At 64.6% G+C, this 18,511-nt stretch overlaps 2 protein-coding genes across 2 annotated transcripts in view; both read left to right on the plus strand.

Annotated features, from left to right (window-relative positions):
• LOC135328253 (maestro heat-like repeat-containing protein family member 2B) overlaps positions 1–1,460 on the plus strand; it is a 29,206-nt gene extending 27,746 nt beyond the window's left edge. The window contains exons 15-20 of the mRNA XM_064511084.1: positions 22–141; positions 346–468; positions 650–802; positions 1,048–1,074; positions 1,333–1,406; positions 1,457–1,460. Coding sequence (XP_064367154.1) covers positions 22–141; positions 346–468; positions 650–802; positions 1,048–1,074; positions 1,333–1,406; positions 1,457–1,460 — 501 coding nt within the window. The remainder of the gene's footprint in view (positions 1–21; positions 142–345; positions 469–649; positions 803–1,047; positions 1,075–1,332; positions 1,407–1,456) is intronic.
• Positions 1,461–6,941: 5,481 nt separating this feature from the next.
• LOC135328257 (maestro heat-like repeat-containing protein family member 2B) overlaps positions 6,942–18,511 on the plus strand; it is a 39,579-nt gene continuing 28,009 nt past the window's right edge. The window contains exons 1-2 of the mRNA XM_064511116.1: positions 6,942–7,035; positions 15,308–15,447. Coding sequence (XP_064367186.1) covers positions 6,942–7,035; positions 15,308–15,447 — 234 coding nt within the window. The remainder of the gene's footprint in view (positions 7,036–15,307; positions 15,448–18,511) is intronic.

Below are 18,511 nucleotides of genomic sequence, written 5' to 3' on the forward strand. Positions count from 1 at the left end.
GGGTGGCCGCTTGTCTTTCAGGCCTTCCTGTATAAAGCTGTCGGGGTGTCCCTGGCAGCGTGCCAGCATGTCCCCTACGTCCGCCGGGAAATGAAGAAGCATCTCTCAAGGACAAATTACTTGGAAGCGTCTGAGAGAGAGGTGAGTTTCCTCTTCTCCCCTTGCTTTCCCCGGAGCCCCTCGGTATTTCCAGGGGAGCGGTGATCTCTCCGAGCAGAGCGCTCCAGGCTCTTCTCATTTCCTTGTCGCTGCTGTTTCTGTCGGACAATATCGCGAGTGTCGCTCGGAGCTTGCCGTGGCTGAGTGTCGGCCAGAGGCCGCCTCACCCTTTCCCTTGTGTTGCAGGCAATGATTTCTGTTTTGGCCGGTTCTGCCGAGAGCCACTTCCACCTTGCCTTGGAGGTGGTGCAGGAGTTTGGGGCGTCCATGGAGGAAAGACCAGTGTCTGGGGCTTTTAAACGCCTGAAGGTAAAGGATGCCGGGTGTCTTGGCTCGTTTTTCCTCTGCTTTATTTTCACTTCCAAACCAGTAGCAGCCCAGGGGTGGCTGCTGCGTGGAAAGCGGGGCAGCTCCTTCGCCGGGAGGCAGCGGGAGCTGGGGCCCGACGGAGGCGCTGGGCTGACGTCTCGTGGCTTCTCCCACGGCGCAGGAATACCACCAGGGGAAGAGAGCGGGGAGGCACATGGCCCTCGTGCTGGCCTACGGCCAGATCGCGCTCTGCGCCCCCCCGGAGCAGCTCCTGGCCCGTGTGGAGAGCGACGTCGTGGGGCGCATCCTGCAGCACTACCGCGCCAGCTGCCAGGTGGGTGCGCGGGCGCAGGGCCAGCCACACAGACGTGGGTCTTCCCTGAAGCTCCTGCGAGTGCCGACTCCCCCCAGCGCCCCGGGGGCGGTTGTGCCCTGCCCGTGCTGGCGGAGGGGGACGCGGCAGCCCTGGTTCGTCCCTGCTGCCCTGCGGGGTCTGTGCGCTCCGGGGCCGTTGCTGCGTGTCCTGCGTCTGTGCACCTTGGTTCACTGCCTCTCTCTCCACCGCCTTTCCCCTTCCAGGTACTGGGCTTCTCCTTCTCCACCAAGGTAAGTCCTGCCCCCCGGGGCCTTGCTCGCTGCCCTTCCCACACCCCTACACTCCGTGTCCCCCCTCCCCGCTGGCTGCGGGCCCGGCTGGGAACTCTGCCCCACGCCGGGCACTGGGTTTTGGGTCTCCTGGGCTGTGGGGCTGCACCGCTGCCTGCCCCGATGCCCTGCCACGGCTCAGGCGCCAGCGCAGCCGGGAGAGGGAGATCGGCCGCCAGGGCTGCCTGCGACCCTCTCGTCGTCCTTGTGTTTCCCCAGGGAGAAACCTCTTTCGGGCCCTTTGGCTCCATGGTGGGACTGCTGGCGCCTTTCACCTGCGACTCGCTGGCCACGTCCTGCCAGCGGGCAGGGGCCTGCCTCGGCCACCTCCTCCGCATACAAGGTGAGGGCAGCCCCCTCCTGGCCTCAGCCAGCTCCCCACGCCCCACGACTGGGCAGGGCCGGGCTCTGTTCTTCCTTCCTCTCGGCTCCTGGGCCAGAGGTGGGTCTCCGTCGCCATCGCCACCCTTTTCTCCTGGTGCTCCCTGCAGGCAAGACGCTGGAGACGGGGGCCGAGGAGGACGAGGTGCAGCCTTTGTGCCAGCGCCTGAGCGCCCCAGATGCCGAGGCTCTGCTCCAGGCTTCCTCCAGACTCAGAAAGGTACCTGGCCCCACAGCGCGGGGGAAGCCGGTGCCCGGGCTCCCGTGCGGCTCCCTGCTTCGCTGCTGGGGCCCCGCTGCATTCTGGGAGAGCTGCTGCAACGGGCACCCGGGGTTAGGGAGCAGCAAGCGGCTGTCGAGCAGCACAGAGCACGGCAGGCCCTGCCTGCACAGCTGCCCTGTAAAGCCCTGGCACCCTGCAGGCCTAGCGAACTGCCCCGCTGGCCGCGCGCTCGAGTTTCCTCTCCTTTGTGAAGGGCCGGAGCAGACCTGTGACGTGGCCTCTCCCGTTTCTGATGTCTCCCCAGATCGTCTGCAAACACATCCCGCCAGCGCAGGCCACGGACTTCCTCTCTGCCGCCCTGGACGGGATGCTGTCGGCCAGGCCCGCGTGTGCTCAGGCAGCGGGCGAGTGGCTGCTCACCTTCCTGGAGACGTGCGGGGGACAGCTATTCACGGAGGTGAGAGACGCCTTTTCCCGGGGGTTCGGGCCTTCCCGCCTCCGCCGTTGCCGGGCACCTCGTGCAGGTGCCGGGGGCCAAAGTGCCGCCCCTGGTGCGCAGCGCCGAGGGCTCTGTCGAATCCGAGTGCCGGCCGCCTCATCCCGGGGTTGTTCTTCGTCCGGTGACACTGACCCTGCTGGGCCAAACCCCGGTGGCTCCCATGACGGAGGCAATTAGAGCTGAGGCACCCAAAGTGCCCAGTTGCTCCCCGGTTCTCGGGCGCAATGCTCAGCCCTCCCGGCCCGGGCCAGAAGGGGGACAGACGGCACCCGTCTGCCTCCAGAAGAAGAGGGGTTGTGGCAAGTCGTTGGCGTCCCAGGTCCTGCTCTGGGAGGACTATGACGTTGGTGCTGGGGGTTTCTTCCTCCTGACTGCTGGTGCTGCTTGGGGGTTTTCACACGCTCGCCAGCACGGTGCCCTTCCTTGCTCGTTCTTCCTTGGTCCCCAGCTCCAGCACTGCCCACGTTTTACTTTGTGCATGGTGCATTTTACGATGCTGGACGGCTATTGTGGGTCCTCGTCATTGTCCCTGAGCCTGGCTGTGCCAGCCCGCAGCGTGGCGTTCCTCTAGGGACCAGTTGTGGCCCCTTTTTTGGTGATTCCTGCCTGTGGTCCTGAGGCCCCGGTCTCATGCAGTGCCTGCGCGGTCACGGCCTCTGCTCCCCTCCTCCGCTTGGGCTCTGCTGCGCTCAGGTCTGGCTCTGGGGCCACAGGCCCAGGGTGGCTCCTCGGTGTCGCCCTCGGTGGGCAGCAGAGATGTGTCCCCGTGGCGGTCCAGCGTCCCCCCGCAGCTGCGCAGAGCCTTCGGGCTTTAGGGCTGGGTCCTGAGAAATGGTCAGGGAGCAGGAATTGCTCATGGGCCGAGTGGGGGTTGCCTGGGCTGTGCAGGAGGAGCAAGAGAGGATGGAGACGACGGCTTTTTTGGTCTGCGTTCAGGTGCCAGAAATCCTGAGCATCATTTACATCCGGATGCCGACCATGCAGCAGGACACCCTCCAACACTTCCTCTTGGAGGCGGTGTCCCTGCTCGCCCTCTACCACCCCGGGGCCGTCATCGACAGCCTGCTGCAGAAGCAGCTGCCCATGGACAGGTACGTGCACTGCCCCGGCCCCACGGACAGGCAGGAGCCGCCACTGACGGGGCGAGGAGGAGCCAGCGGAGAAGCCGGGAAAGCCTGAGCGCGGCAAGAGCCGGCGCCCAGAGCCCAGCCCCCCGCCAGCCCCTTGGAGGCCAGGAGAGCGTTTGACGCTGCCGAGGGCATCACAGGTACCAGAGCCCAGGGGCTCACGGGGGAACTTCTGCTCCCTTGCAGTGACACCGAGGAGCTGTGGAGGGTCCTGGGGGGAAATTCTTTGTGGACCACTTCCTGCGGGTTCTGATGGAAAAACTGAAGAACTCGGGAAACGACCAACCCAGGACCAGCTCTGCCAAGCCTGAGGCAGACGAGGAGGAGGCTGCGCTGGAGCCTGTCAAGGTACGTGCACCGGCTTCGTACCTGACTTCCCAAATCACCCTTCAGCCTGAGGGAGCTCCGTGCATGCTGCGAACCTCCCTGAGCCCCCCGGGCTGGTGCCGTGCTGGGCCCTTGGCAGCGCTGTCAGCCGAGAGCGTTTGCTGCTGCCAGGCTGCAGGGGAGTAAACTGCAGGCAGTGAAGGTCCCCGAGGCGGGCAGGGCACAGGTGGGAAAAGGCCTTGTTTTCACAGGCGGCTTTTGGTTGCATTTCTCTGCAGATGACCTGGGCCATCTTTGTGGTGGTGTCAGCGCTGCAGAGCCCGGAGGCTGTGCAGCGCCTGCTCCCGGAGCTGCTGCTGGTGCTGCTGAAGCAGATCAGCGCCACAGTGGGCAAGGAGATGCCATCTTCCCCACTCAGCACCCGGGGAAAGCTGTTCCTGAAGGGCCACGCGAGCGATGACAATCCTTGCAGGTAGGAGCCAGAGGACAGAGATGCAGGGAAAGCTGCAAACTTTTGGTCTCTGTTTGGCGTGTTTGTGAGCCGACGGTCCCTAGGGTCCCTAGGCCAGGTTTCTTAGAGCTTGTCAGCCTTCAGGGTTGTGAGATGTCATTTCAGGGGTGTTTGCAGCTCCCTCGGTGAGGCTGAGCACGAGTGAGCGAAGGCCTCGCAGGCGGCAGCGTTTCCTTCGCCTGTTGCTGTGACTGAGGCCTCGCTGCTCTCTTCTCGCCCAGGCTTTCCCTGGAGACCCTGGAGGTGGTGCTGCGCACGTGCCTCGATGGGAAATGGCTGTGGCTGCTGCGGAAGCAGGGCGCCTGGGCTGCCCTGGAAGACCCCCGGGCTCACCACGACGGCGTCTGCCTGCTGACCGGGTGAGAGCCCGAGGAGGCGCCTCGCTGCTCCGGGGTGGCCGTGACCCAGGAGGGGCTGGCGGGACCCTTCCCCCGGGCCTGGGCGTCTCAGAGGTGCCGAGCAGAGCCCGCGTGGGAGCGGGGGGACCTCGGGGGCCCGAGGCCGGGTGCCGCCCTGTGTAACCGCACGTCGCCTGCCTGTGCTCTGTGCGCAGGGTGCTGCTCCGCCCCGGGACCATCTCGCTGCCCCTGGTGCTGGTGCTGACCCAGTGGCTGGACGCCCCCTCGGCCAACCTGCGGGACATGGCCGCGGCTGTCTTTGCGGAGGTGAGGGAGAAGGTGGGAGAGGGAGGTTTAGGAGGGCTTTTCTCAGGATGCCAGCAAGAAGGTGCCGGCAGAAGGTGTCACATTCCCGGCGGGAGCAGATTCCCCCCTCATAGCAGGTCTCTCAGGAGCTGCCCTTCCCTGGCCCCTGCCCAGCCCCCACCCACCCATGAGCACCCCCGGGCACAGGGCAGCGCTGCCCTCAGCCTGGCCAAAGCCGCAGCCTGGGCCGGGCCCCAAGGAAAGCTGCTGGGCATGGGGGCGGTCAGCTGGGGCTGGTGGGGCTTCCTCGTGCGGAGCCCGGGGCGGCTGCTGTTCCCGGGCCTGGTCTGCATCCGTCTCTGGGTGCCGACGGCCGGGTTGCTGTGCTGCAGCTGATGAAGGAGCCGGCGCTGCAGGAGTGGAGGTGCCTTCAGCCCATCGCGAGGGCCTTGGTGGAGAAGCTGCAGGACTCGAGCAGCACCGTGCGGCAGATGGCAGCACGCGGCCTGGGCAACCTGGTCAGCAGAGCACCGGAGAAGGTGAGAGAGGCTTTGCTCCCCATGAAACGCAGCCCCTGCGTGACCGGAGAGATGCCGGTGGAGAGCTGTGGGGGGATTAGAGAGAGTGGGCAGAGCAGCAGAGGCAGCTGCGAGTCTTTGCCCCGAGGGCGCTCTGTTCTGGGGCATCAGCCTGGCTGCAGAGGGGACTGAGGTGCCGACGGGCCCCTCGGGCTGCGATGTGCTCGGGGGCTGCTTCTGAGAGCTTCAGCCCCTGGAGGCGACGGGGAAGAGGAGCGGTTAGAAGCAGGACTAGCGGGAGGCTCACGTGTGTGTCATGCTCGGCAGCTGCGAAAGCACAAGGGAGCCGTGCTGGAGGCGCTGCGGAGGGGCCTGGAGGACGTGGCCGCGGCGGAGGTGGTGTCAGAGAGCCTGCTGGCGCTGGCGAAGGTGGTGACGGAGCTGAAGGGGAAGGCTGTGGGCTCCACCTTCAGAGACATCGCCAGGGCCACCAAGGGGTTCTTCGATGCTGTGAGTGAGCGGTGTTGTCTGACACCTGCTTGAAGGGTCCCTCGCGGGCTCATCCGAGAGGGGTGGCGTGGGCAGGGGCCGCTGCGGATTGGGAGGGTTCGGGGAAGACGCTTCTCCCTGGGGAAGGTGGGGGAGCTACTGTTTGTGACCCCTGTGGGGGTCCTTTCTCCGGGCATTGTGCTCGACTGGCAGCGCCCAGGTGTTGCAGAAACAGCTGTACGCGGCGTCCCAGTCGCCCACCTGAGGGCTGGGGTTTCTGGGTTGCAGGAGCAGGCGTCGCTGCGCTCGGCGGCCTTCACCCTGTACGGGGTGCTGGCCGCCTCTGCCACGAGGAGGTGGAGGTCTTTCTTCACGGAGGAGCTAGGAAGCACGTGGGCCAGCCTCGTCCTGCACCTCCGGGACCCCGACCCGGGAGCCTCCATGGTAAGAGCCCCGGGGGGGGGGGGGGGGAGCAAGAAGCGAAGCCAGGCAGCAGCCGCAGGGACATTGCTGCCGTTGCCGCCTGCTCAGCAGCTGCAGGGTCTCTGCAGAGCCTCCCCGAAAGCATCCCCGCGCAGTCGCCCCTGCGCTGCCCAGGGTAGCGACTCCAGCACCCCAGCTCACCTCTCTTTGGCAGGCGTGCCAGGGCGCCCTGCGGCTGTGCGCCCCGTTTTTGGGGCTGCGGAGGGTGCGGCAGGGCCTCGCCGTCAACACCCGGCTGAGCGCGGCCGAGCTGCTGGGCGACGTCTGCAGCCAGCTGGTGAGGAGCTGCACGCCCGGGCGCGATGGGGCTGCGGGGCCCTCGCCGGCCCCGGGAGAGGGAGGGAGCGGGTGACACGCCGAGGGCGGCGGGGTCGTTTTGCGGCCGAGAAGGACAGCGTGTCCCGCGTTCCCCCAGGCCCAGGAGAGCCCCGAGCACCAGGAGATGCTGTACGTCGCTGCCAGGCACTGCTTCCTCGTGAGCTGCGGGGACCTGCAGGCTGCGGCCCTCGACGTCACCGGTGAGTCGGAGCGGGCGCTCTCTGCGGCTGCTCCCCCCACGCCGCCGCTGTCCCCGTCTGCCCGGGCTGGGGTTCCCAGGGGCACTCTGATGTCGGTGTGTCGCCCTGATGTCGGTGTGTTGCTCTGTACGCGCAGGGGTCCTCGTGGAGCATGTGGGCATCGAGTGGCTGACGCGGGAGGAAGCGATGCCGCTCTCAGCAAGTAGGTGACGGGGCCCTGGCGCCCCGGGCCTGGGGGTTTGGTGGAGTTTGGGCCCCGGCATGGCGGCGGCCGCGGGGCAGCATCGCCCTGCCGGGGAGGCTGGGCTGGTGCCGGGTGCGGCCCTGACGCCATGGCCGGTGCCGTTGCAGCTCTGCGGGTGCTGCGGAAAGACAGGGACCCGCGGGTGCAGCAGGCGGCCGCTCGGCTCCTCCGGGACACCGGCCTCGAGCAGCCCCCGCGGTGGCGCTGAAATAAACCTCGCCGGGAACCTGCCGCAGCAGCGGGGGTGTTTCTGCGCCGGGGCCTGGGAGTCGCTTTGCTCCCCACTGCCCCCCTTGGCCACCGGGTCCCTGGGGCTCTGGCCAGGGCTGCTGTCCTGGGGCTGAAGGGGGCGTGGCCAGAGCTGGGGTGGGGCAGGGCTGAAGGCTGGGGCAGGGCCGGAACCAGGGGCAGGGCAAGGCTGCAGGTGAGGTGGGGCAGGGCCAGGCCAGGGGCGGAGCAGAACTGTGAGGTGGGTGGGGCCAGTGCCAGGGGCAGGGTGGAGCGAGGTGGGGTGGAGCCACGGGAGGGGTGGGGCCAGAGCAGTGGGCAGGGCCAGATCCAGTGTGGGGTGGAGCTGTGGGCAGGGACAGGGGTAGGGCAGTCCCAGGTGGCCCCTTCCTGGCACCTGTGCAGCTGCTCTGGCCCCCAGACCCGCGGGCGGGCAGTGGCGGTGGGCGGTGGCAGCGCTGGGTGTCCAGGACCCCCGGGCAGCCCCCTCCCCGGTGCTCCCGCTTGCCGCAGCCTGGAGTCTGGGCCGTGGGCAGGGCGGGGCGGGGGGCTCTGCCCGCCTGGGCTAGGCGGCACGGGGTAGGAGGCAGCTGCGGGCCTGGCCCGGTGCCGACAGGGCCCAGGCCCCGTGGTGGGGGAGCAGCCACGCTCAGCCAGGTTTGGGCTGCGGGGCTGGTGGGGGCCAGCGTGGTGCAGTAAAGGCCGAGGGACCGGAGCCCAGCGCCCGCCCAGCCCGGGCTGCCCAGCGCCGCGGGGCTGGGCCCTGCCTGCAGGGAGCGGAGGGTCCCCCTGGCCCAGGGGCCTGGCTAACACCCCCTGGTGCCGGGAGGGGAGGGCTGGTGCCTGGTGCCTGTGAAAGGGGCTCGGGGCACTGCTGTGGGGCTGGAATTGGGGGTGGTGCAGGGCTGGGAGGGGAGGGTGAAGGGGCAGTTTGGGGGGCTCAGTCTCCACTTCAGAGCCCCCAAATGAGCCCCCGGGGCCTGTCTGGGAGCACCAGAAACGCAGTGCTTAGCCTCCATCTCCAAGTCCTGCATTTCTGGTGCTCCCAGACAGGCCCCGGGGGCTCATTTGGGGGCTCCAAAATGGAGGCTCATCCTGTGAGTCTGGGGCTCAAGCCCAGGCTGCTGGGACTGGTCTCAGAGCTCAGAAAGGGGGCTTAGTCCTGGGTTTGGGTGCTGAAAAACAGGTTGAGGGAGCTATATTGGGCCTTCGGCCCCTGCACCCCTCCGGCACCTAAGCCCCTTCCGCCCTTCCGCCACTTCGGCCCCTTCCGCGCCCTCCGCCCCTCGCCCTCCGCCCCGCCGCCCCGCCGCCCTCCCGCCCTCCGCCTCTCCGCCTTCCGCCTCTCCGCCTTCCGCCCTCCGCCCCTCCGCCCCTCCGCCCCTCCGCCCCTCCGCCCCTCCGCCCCTCCGCCCCTCCGCCTTCCGCCCCTCCGCCTTCCGCCTTCCCGCCCTCCGCCCCTCTGCTATCCGCCTCTATGCCCTCCCGTCCTCCCCCCCTCCGCCCTCCCGCCCTCTGGCCCTCCGCCTTCCGCCCCTCCGCCCCCCGCCCCTCCGCCCTCCGCCCTTCCGCCCCTCCACCCTCCGCCCCTCCGCCCGACCGCCCCTCCACCCTCCGCCCTTCCGCCCTCCGTCCCTCTGCCCTTCCGCCCTCCGTCCCTCCGCCCTCCGCCCTTCCGCCCCTCCGCCTTCCGCCCCTCCGCCCTGCGCCCCTCCGCCCCTCCGCTTTCCGCCCCTCCGCCCTCCGCACTTCCGCACTCCGCCCTCCCACCCTTCCGCCCTCCGTCCCTCCGTCCCTCCGTCCCTCCGCCCTTCCGCCCCTCCGCCCCCCGCCTTCCGCCCTTCCGCCCTCCGCACTCTGCCCTCCGCCCCTCCGCCCCTCCGCCCTCCCGCCCTCCGCCCTTCCGCCCCTCCGGCCTCCGCCCTTCCGCCCTCCGCCCCTCCGCCCTCCGCCCTTCCACCCTCCGCCCCTCCGCCCTTCCGCCTTCCGCCCCTCTGCCCCACGCCCCTCCGCCCTCCGCCCCTCCGCCCCTCCGCCCTCCGCCCTTCCGCCCCTCCGCCCTTCCGCCTTCCGCCCTCCGCCCTCCCGCCCCTCCGTCCTCCGCCTTCCCGCCCTCCGCCCCTCTGCTATCCGCCCTCTGCCCCTCCGCCTTCCGCCTTCCGCCCTCGGCCCCTCCGCCCTTCCGCCCCCGCCCCTCCGCCCTCCGCCCTCCCGCCCCCCGCCCTTCTGCCATCCGCCCGACCGCCCCTCCGCCCTCCACCCTTCCGCCCCGCCGCCCTCCGCCCCTCCGCCCTCCGCCCCTCCGCCCTTCCGCCCCACCCCCCTCCGCCCTGCCCCACCCCCCTCCGCCCTCCGCCCCTCCCCCCACCGCCCTTCTGCCCCTCCGCACTCCGCCCCTCCGCCCTCCGCCCTTCCGCCCTCCACCCTCCGCCCTCCGCCCCTCCGCCCTTCGGCCCTCCGCCCTTAGCCCCTCCGCCCCTCCGCCCTTCCACCCCTCCGCCCTCCGCCCCTCCGCCCTTCCGTCCTCCGCCCCACGCCCCTCCGCCCCTCCGCCCTCCGCCCTTCCGCCTTCCGCCCTCCCGTCCTCCGCCCTCCGCCCTTCCGCCCTCCGCCCCTCCGCCCTCCCCCCTCCGCCCTCCGCCCCTCCGCTTTCCGCCCCTCCGCCTTCCACCCCTCCGCCCTCCGCCCTCCGCACTTCCGCACTCCGCCCTCCCGCCCCTCCGCCCTCCGCACTTCCGCCCTTCCGCCCTCCGCCCTCCGCACTCTGTCCTCCACCCTCCGCACTCTGTCCTCCACCCTTCCGCCCTTCCGCCCTTCCGCCCTCCGCCCTTCCGCCCCTCCGTCCTCCGCCCTCCTGCCCTCCGCCCCCCGCCCCTCCGCCTTCCGCCCCTCCGCCCTCCGCCCTCCGCACTTCCGCACTCCGCCCCTCCGCCCTCCGCCCTTCCGCCCCTCCGCCATCCGCCCCTCCGCCCTCCGCCCTTCCGCCCTCCGTCCCTCCGCCCCTCCGCCTTCCGCCCCTCCGCCTTCCGCCCTCCGCACTTCTGCACTCCGCCCCTCCGCTTTCCGCCCTTCCGCCCCTCCGCTTTCCGCCCTTCCGTCCCTCCGCCCTCCGCCCTCCGCACTTCCGCCCTCCGCACTCCGCCCCTCCGCTTTCCGCCCCTCCGCCCTCCGCCTCTCCGCCCTCCCGCCCTCCGCCTCTCCGCCCTCCCGCCCTCCGCCCTTCCGCCCTCCGCCTGACCACTCCTCCGCCCTCCGCCCTTCCGCCCTCCGCCCCTCCGCCCTCCACCCTTCCGCCTTCCGCCCGCCGCCCTTCCGCCTCTCTGCCCTCCCGCCCTCCGTCCCTCCGCCCTTCCGCCCCCCGCCCGACCGCCCTCCGCCTGATCGCTCCTCCGCCCTCCGCCCTTCCGTCCTCCGCCCTTCCGCCCTCCGCCCCACCGCCCTCCGCCCTTCCGCCCTCCGCCCGACCGCCCCTCCGCCCTCCGCCCATCCACCCTTCCGCCTTCCGCCCTCCCGCCCTCCGCCCCTCCGCCTTCCGCCCTCCCGCCCTCCGCCCCTCCGCCTTCCGCCCTCCGCCCCCCGCCCTCCCGCTATCCGCCCCTCTCCCCCTGCCTTTCTGCCCTCCGCCCTCCAGCCCTTCGCCCTCCGGCCCTCCGCCCTCCGCCCTCCCGCCCCTCCGCCCACCACCCCTCCGCCCTCCGCCCTCCCGCCCCTCCGCCCTCCGGCCCTCCGCCTCTCCGCCCTCCGCCCTTCCGCCCTCCGCCCCTCCGCCCTTCCGCCTTCCGCCCTCCCCCCCTCCGCCCCTCCGCCCTCTGCCCCTCCGCCCTCCGCACTCCGCCCCTCCACCCTTCCACCCTTCCACCCTCCCCCCCTCCGCCCCTCCGCCCTCCGCCCCTCCGCCCTCCGCCCTTCCGCCCTCCGCCCCTCCGCCATTCGCCCTCAGGCCCTCCGCCCTTCCGCCCCTCCGCCCCTCCGCCCTCCGCCCCTCCGCCCTCCGCCCCTCCGCCCTCCACCCTTCCGCCCTCTGCCCTCCACCCTCCGCCCTTCCGCCTTCCGCCCCTCCGCCCCTCCGCCTTCCGCCCCTCCGCCCTCAGGCCCTCCGCACTTCCGCACTCCGCCCTCCCGCCCTCCCGCTATCCACCCCCCTCCCCCTGCCTTTCTGCCCTTCCGCCCGGCCGCCCTCCGCCCACCGCCCCTCCGCCTTCCGCCCTCCGCCCCTCCGCTCTCCGCCCTCCCGCCCATTCGCACTCCGCCCCTCCGCCCTCCGCCCTTCCGCCCTCCGCCCTCCGCCCTTCCACCCTCCGCCCTTCCGCCTTCCGCCCCTCCGCCCCTCCGCCTTCCGCCCCTCCGCCCTCAGGCCCTCCGCACTTCCGCACTCCGCCCTCCCGCCCTCCCGCTATCCACCCCCCTCCCCCTGCCTTTCTGCCCTTCCGCCCGGCCGCCCTCCGCCCCTCCGCTCTCCGCCCTCCCGCCCATTCGCACTCCGCCCCTCCGCCCTCCGCCCTTCCGCCCTCCGCCCTTCCACCCTCCCGCCCTCCCGCCCTCCGCCCTCCGTGCCTCCACCCTCCGCCCTTCCGCCCCTCCGCTTTCCGCCCCTCCGCCTTCCGCCCCTCCGCCCTCCGCACTTCCGCCCCTCCTCCCTCCGCCCTTCCACCCTTCCGCCCCTCTGCCCACCGCCCTTCCGCCCTTCCACCCTCCGCCCTCCACCCTTCCGCCCCTTCGCCTTCCGCCCCTCCGCCCTTCCGCACTCCGCCCCTCCACCCTCCGCCCTCCCGCCTTCCGCCCCTCCGCCTTCCGCCCCTCCGCACTTCCGCCCTCCGCCCCCGGCACTCCGCCCCTCTGCCTCTTCGCCCTTCCACCCTTCCGCCCTCCGCCCTTCCGCCCTCCGCCCCTCCGCACTCCGCCCCTCCCGCCCTCCACCCCTCCGCCACTTCCCCCCCCGCCCTTCCGCCCCTCATCCCTCCGCTCCTCCGCCCCTTCCTCTCCTCCGCCATTTGGCCCTTCTGCCCTTTCCGCCCCTTCTGCCCCTTGCACCCCTCCGCCCTTCGGCCCCTCCGCCCTCCCGCCTCTCCATCCCTATGCCCTTCCACTCCTCCGCCCTCCGCTCTCCAACCATCCGCCCTCCAACCTTCCGCCCTCCGCCCTTCTTCCCTTCTGCCCTTCCACGCTCTGCCCCTCCGCCCTCCTGCCTCTCCGCCCGTTCCACCGTTTCCGCCCTTCCGCCCCTCCAGCCTTCCGCCTCTTCTGCCCCTTCCTCCCTGCCTCTCCTTCCGCCCCAGAAGGGCCACGGCCAGGGTGGAGCGGCGGAAAAAAGGGCCATGGCCACGGCCAGGGCCAGCGGGCGGGCGGAAGGATGGAAGGAAGGGCCACGGCCAGGGCGGGCGGGCGGAAGGGCCACGGCCAGGACCAGCGGGTGGAAGAAAGGAAGGAAGGGCCACGGCCAGGGCGGGCAGGCGGAAGGAAGGTAGGAAGGAAGGGCCACGGCCAGGGCGGGCGGCGGGCGGGCGGACGGAAGGAAGGGAGGGGCACGGCCAGGGCGGGTGGGCGGAAGGAAGGGCCACGACCAGGGCGGGCGGGCGGGCGGGCGGAAGGAAGGGCCACGGCCAGTGCGGGCGGGCAGAAGGAAGGAAGGGCAGGCGGGCCACCGCCACTGCCAGGGCAGGCAGGCAGAAGGAAGGGCCACAGCCAGGGCAGGCAGGCGGAATGAAGGAAGGGCCACAGCCAGGGCCGGAAGTTACACAATCCAGGCAGGGTCACAGCAAAGAACCTGTCATGACACACACAGAATTTTATGTGATTTACTACACTCAATTTGTGCTGGAGGAGTATTCACCTCTCACACATGCCTCCTCCAACACTGACAGCACATGCTGACATACTGCCTTCAATATAAGGCACAGAGACTGCAGCTGTGCTAGCAACTAGAGCAGGAAGTACTGTCCAGCCAGCATTTTATCTTCCTCCAGTTTTTTCCCTTTTGTCTCTAGTACCTACTGTCCTGGTATAATTGTCATCACCCTCCCCCCCACTCCACTGCAGCTTGTTGGAAGTTATGCTGATACATAGAAGAGGTATACATTTCACAGCCTCATAAAACTATTTCACAAGCATGACACAAGCCCTTATCAAACCAAGGCTGCCCCCGGGTTAGCAGTCACCATTCCTTTTAATGGCACTGTAATGCAGCTTGTCTTGTTCTCCTTAGTGTTTCATGTTTCTTCACTTGCTGGGAAGAAGGTTTCTTTAACCAGCTTGCCTTGATGCTATTTATCCAGAGAACTGATGCCCTGCTGCTGCCACCAACACAGCCTTGCTTCAGCCCTTGGGAAGTCGAGGCACACCACATTCTGACAGGAAGGTGACACAAGCTGACAGCCTGAGGACAAGACACAGGGAACAGCAGGTTCTGCAACAACTGCACTCTCATTCAGCCAGTGCAGAGCCTGCAGAGATGCTCCCCTTGTCAAGGGCCCCATCTCCTTGTCAAGGACTGCTCCCTGTCCCCCCAGCTAGGCACAGACTTGCCAGGCTGATGCTCTGGCAGCTGTCAGAGCCCTTAGCAGGCTAACCAGCCCTCTCTGCTGCTCCTGCTAGTGGGAAGCCTGCAAAGAAACACCCTCTCTTGATGAGGTGACCCTCACCCATGTTGTGACTTGGGGCCTCAGGCCCATGGAGCCAGCTCTGACTCCAGGCACTCTCTCTCCCCACTTCTCCTTGAAAAAGCATCAGGCAATACACTCATTCCCTCCCCCTCTCCCCCCACCTTTTCTTCTACCTGGGCACTTCCAGTTGAGTGCTTGGCCTCAAGCCAGGGCAAGTCTTTCACCAATTCAACAAGGCCCAAACAGCACCCCTGATTTTCAGCTAAGTTTTTGAGTATGGAATAGCAATAACCCAATCCCACCAAGAGTGCCTCTACTACAGAGTTACTATGACACACAGGACAGCATTCAGATCTAGGACACCCCCACTGACACCACTTTCCCTTCTCACCATAGTCTAATTCCAACAGATGCTTCTTCCCCTGGACAACAGCATGAAGTCACCACGGCTTCAAGTTGTTTTTAAAGCAGTTACACACCTAAAGGTACTACAGAAAGAGACAGGATAATCCTCAACAGAAAAAGACAAGCTAACAGTCCTTTCCCAAGCCAGGGCCCTCTAGGAAGGGAGCATTTCAACACCAGAAAGAGGACCAGAATGGGAGCAGTCCCTCTGCCTCAGCTTAGGAAGCCAGGGAGCAGTAAAAGCAAGAACTCAATTCTGTCCTCCAGAGCAAGGCCAGAGCTGGAGACAAGACAGAGTAGCTGGGAGCATTAGGTCTCATGCTTATGTTAGGTCTGTCCCTACGCCAAGCAGGACTCGTGGATGGTTAACTTCACTAGGCCTGTACATAACACTAGCCCTGCTCTGAGCTGCAGCCCTTAGCTTCCCTGCTACAGCAACCCCAGTGCTCCCTTGCTTGTCCACACAGGTAACTGGTTTCTGTCCCCCTCCCCACCCCCTTTGTGGCTGCGTAACTCCATACATCCACATGTCACATTAAATGGAAGGGGAGGACAGAGGCCAGGATTCCCTCATCAGCAAGGACACAGCCTGCACACATCCACCCACCAGCTCACAGCTCCAGTGCTGCCCTGCTGCAAAATTAAAGCAGGCCTCCCTTTGTGAGGACAGCAGTGAGACAGGAAACCATATATTCCACACCATTAACCCTCAAGTACACTTCCCTCTAACCAAGCTCCAGACTACCAAGCCTCTACAACCTGCAACAGTTGGGTTTCAGCTATTTCAGCTTAACACTGGATACACTGAACTATTTAGCAGCTTAACACCCTTGGCACATTTAACTTGCATTCACACCCAGGGATTAGCCTGAGAGTGCAGCCACTTTATAGGTCAAACCCTCCCACAGTGGAGTCTAGCTTTTTCTTAAAAAGAAAAACCTTCACCCCCCTGAGACACTTTCAAAGCCATTTGTGGTTTTTTATATTGGTCTCTTCAGGGCAAGCATCTGAAGAGAAGCAGTGTCTGAAGACCCTGTCACACAACACTAAGACCTCCCAGTCACTGCTAGAACTCCTCCCCAGCACACCTCACTGTATCCCCCAGCTCTTACAGGTGCACCTCACTGGGACATGCCAGGTGAGGGTAACCACCTCACACACACCCCCCCCCCAGACCCCCTCACAGCTGGGACACTGAGTGGGTGGCATGCCCACTGCTAGTTACTGCTTGTAAAGCATTTCCATGTGACTACACTAATCCCAACACAAGCTTTGAGCTCACCACAAGAAAACCCTCTGTGTCATCAGACAGAATCCACAAGGAAATCCTGACTATCAACTAGTCAAGCATCTTGTAGTTCAGCAAGACAGGAACTCACAATGAGCCTGGAGTTGAACAGTGCTGACCCCTCCAAAAGGCAAGCCTGCCAAGAGCCATGCTTTGCACTTTCAGCTACTTCCAGAGAAGCAAGACTCTGCACACTGGGCAGCACAGGGTGTCCTATCATTTTACCCTTGATGTGGTAGCTGGCCCCCTTCTGTGTCCTGGGGGCATAAGCCATGTCTTTAGCTAGGGCAGCAGCAGCTCAGGCTTTTGAAGCCCAGAGACTGCAGCAGAGCTGTCCCACAGCTGCTTCTCTCTTCTCAGCTGCAGCACTGCACATGCCTTTGGAGAGCTCCAGAGAGAAACAAGAGCATCCAAAGGGAGCTGGAAAAAGAAGAGACACATTTCTCCTCAAAACATAGTACTGCCAAGCATCTGCCAAACATGGCTGTGAAGCTACTGACCAAACTTGGGAGTTCTTTAAACACTGTGTTTTGTCTCTCATTCTTCTCTACTAGGCTCACTAATAACAACACTGCTTAATTTAAGCTTGAAGCATGAAGATTTAAGAAAACCTGCCTTAAGTACTGGGACATTTGGAGAAAACTATCTCACCTCCATCTCAGAAGGCACAGGCATAGTCAAGGAATGACTCTGACCCAATTCTGTCATAGGAACTGGGTTTTGTGGTCAGAAAACAATGCTTTTGAAGAACTCCCTTCTGACCTGATGATTTAAGCATCTGTCACAGCCTTCTTGCCCTCAGTCTCCCCCATATACTAGCCTTTCCTGCAAGATAAGGAGATGCAATAAACAAACTGCATGAAAGATGAATTCAAGCCCTCCAAGCTGCAAAGATTCTACATCTGACCAGCTGTTTTGGCTTAGCACTCTTTGCTTTCCAAGAAGTGAGACTAGGAGTTTTCAAGCTTTTCCTGGTGGGACACTCTTCCCATTTAAAGAGAGCAGCCTGAGAATGAGGCTACCAGAACTCAAAGGGCACAGCTTTTCAACAAGGACTCCTCAGGAGATCAGGAATATTGGCCCCTCAGATAACAAAACAACTCCTAACAAGGAGCACTCAACCCTAGTTACATACTTACCTCCCAGGGAACAGGAAACACAGCAGGACTCCAGAAATGAAGAGGAGATCAGAACTCTGGATGACCCAAACTCACACAGAAACAGAGTCAGCCTTTACACACCTATAGACCTACAATAACAAGGCACCACAACAAACTTATTAGTCACCTCACACAGAACTTCACACAGCATTAAACAGACAAAGCACAAGCACCACCCTAGAGACCCCAGCCCCCAAAAACACCCATCCTACACAACACAGACACAGCACAAACAAAACACCCCACACTCCCTCCAGGACACCCAACAGGAACAAGCACCCCCTCACCAAGCTTAAATGCAGCCCTCTGGCCAATGGGTAGAGGACGGGTGGGTGGAAGCCCCAGCTGAGCCTGGTCAGGGCAGCCACAGCTGAGCCTGGTCAGGGCAATTAAGGCCTCCTGCTGCACCAAGGGCCCTAGTGCCATAGCAAGAAAGCTCTTCCATGTGAAAAGTGACAGTCCCTTGGAACACCTCACATGGAAACAAAGCTTAACCATGACAATTTTGTTGGGTGGGTAGATCTTCTAAGGAGCTGGTGTCACCTGCCCCCAAAGGCCTTTGATACGATGGTTGTGAAAGGCTTCTTTGAATACCTGCTAGCGTTTGATGTCGAGAACCTTCCCAGCACTTCCAAGAAGCTGTACCTGCCTAGATGTGCAGCGCGAGCATACAGTAATCCTTCTCCTGCAGGTGTCACGTATCTTGCTATCTGTGGCTCAAGCATTCCCAGCACCAGAGGTGGTGCTTCTGCATTTCACATCCCTCACAGATTTTTCTTTCCTGAGAGTTTGTCCAGGTGTTTTTGAAGCCCATGTGAACTGTTCACATCCAGCCAGAAATTCCAGCGCCTATTTATGCATCATGTGAAGAAACATCTCTTGCATGCTTTGGGCCTGGCCCTTGCTAGCACTGCGTAGGGGCTTTTTTTAGTTCCTACAACACAAGAAGCAGAAAACAAACATTCTCCAGCTATTTTCTTCTCTTGCAGAATCTCCTGGTGTTTCCTCAGCAAACTCTAAACCTCTCTACTTGTTTTGTTGACCTTTAAAGGCTTCACCTTGCCATTCTTGCCTGTGCTGTCAAGACCCTGACCACACACACAGGTCCAAATTGCCTTGACCAGCCTCACCTGGAAGCTCCAGCCACGCCCCCTCTGCCCCTTGGCCTGAGGGCTGTATTTAAGCTGAGCCTTGGGGGTGGGGGCTTTGTTTGGCTGGTGTTGGGGTTGTGTGTCTCCTGGGTGTTGTTTGTGAGGTGTTGTTTGTGTTGTGAGTTGTGTGTTTTGTTTTTGGTGTTGTTTTTTAGGTGAGTCTTAAAGCTGTGTTTTTTTTTCTGGTTTCTGGGTGGTTCTTGGAGCTGCCTTGTGGTGTCTTTCCTGTTTTTGGTTGTCTCTTATACTTCTGTTTAAGTTTTGCTTCTTCCTCCATTTTCTCCCACCAATGTTTGTTTGTCTCTTCATCTAGACTTTCAGTTTGGATGTGCTACCCTATGTTTTTCAGAGCTTGGGTGGCTGTGTGTGTTACAGTATTTTCGTAGCATGAAAGATATCTTGAGGTATTTGCTACTTTTTCCTGCAGCATCTGATCTATTTTGTAGCTCAGTCATGCAGGTCTTTGGTCAGGTGTGGTGGAAGATGGAGCTGCTAACTGAGTTGTGAGGGCTTCTTCTCTTGACTTCTTGGGAGTATCCTAAGGGAGGTCAGGAGTGTTCCTGTTCTTAAACTTGACTTACCCATTACTGTGTTACTTCATTT

This window comes from Dromaius novaehollandiae, chromosome 4 (assembly GCF_036370855.1).
Source record: "Dromaius novaehollandiae isolate bDroNov1 chromosome 4, bDroNov1.hap1, whole genome shotgun sequence".
Taxonomy (NCBI): domain Eukaryota; kingdom Metazoa; phylum Chordata; class Aves; order Casuariiformes; family Dromaiidae; genus Dromaius; species Dromaius novaehollandiae.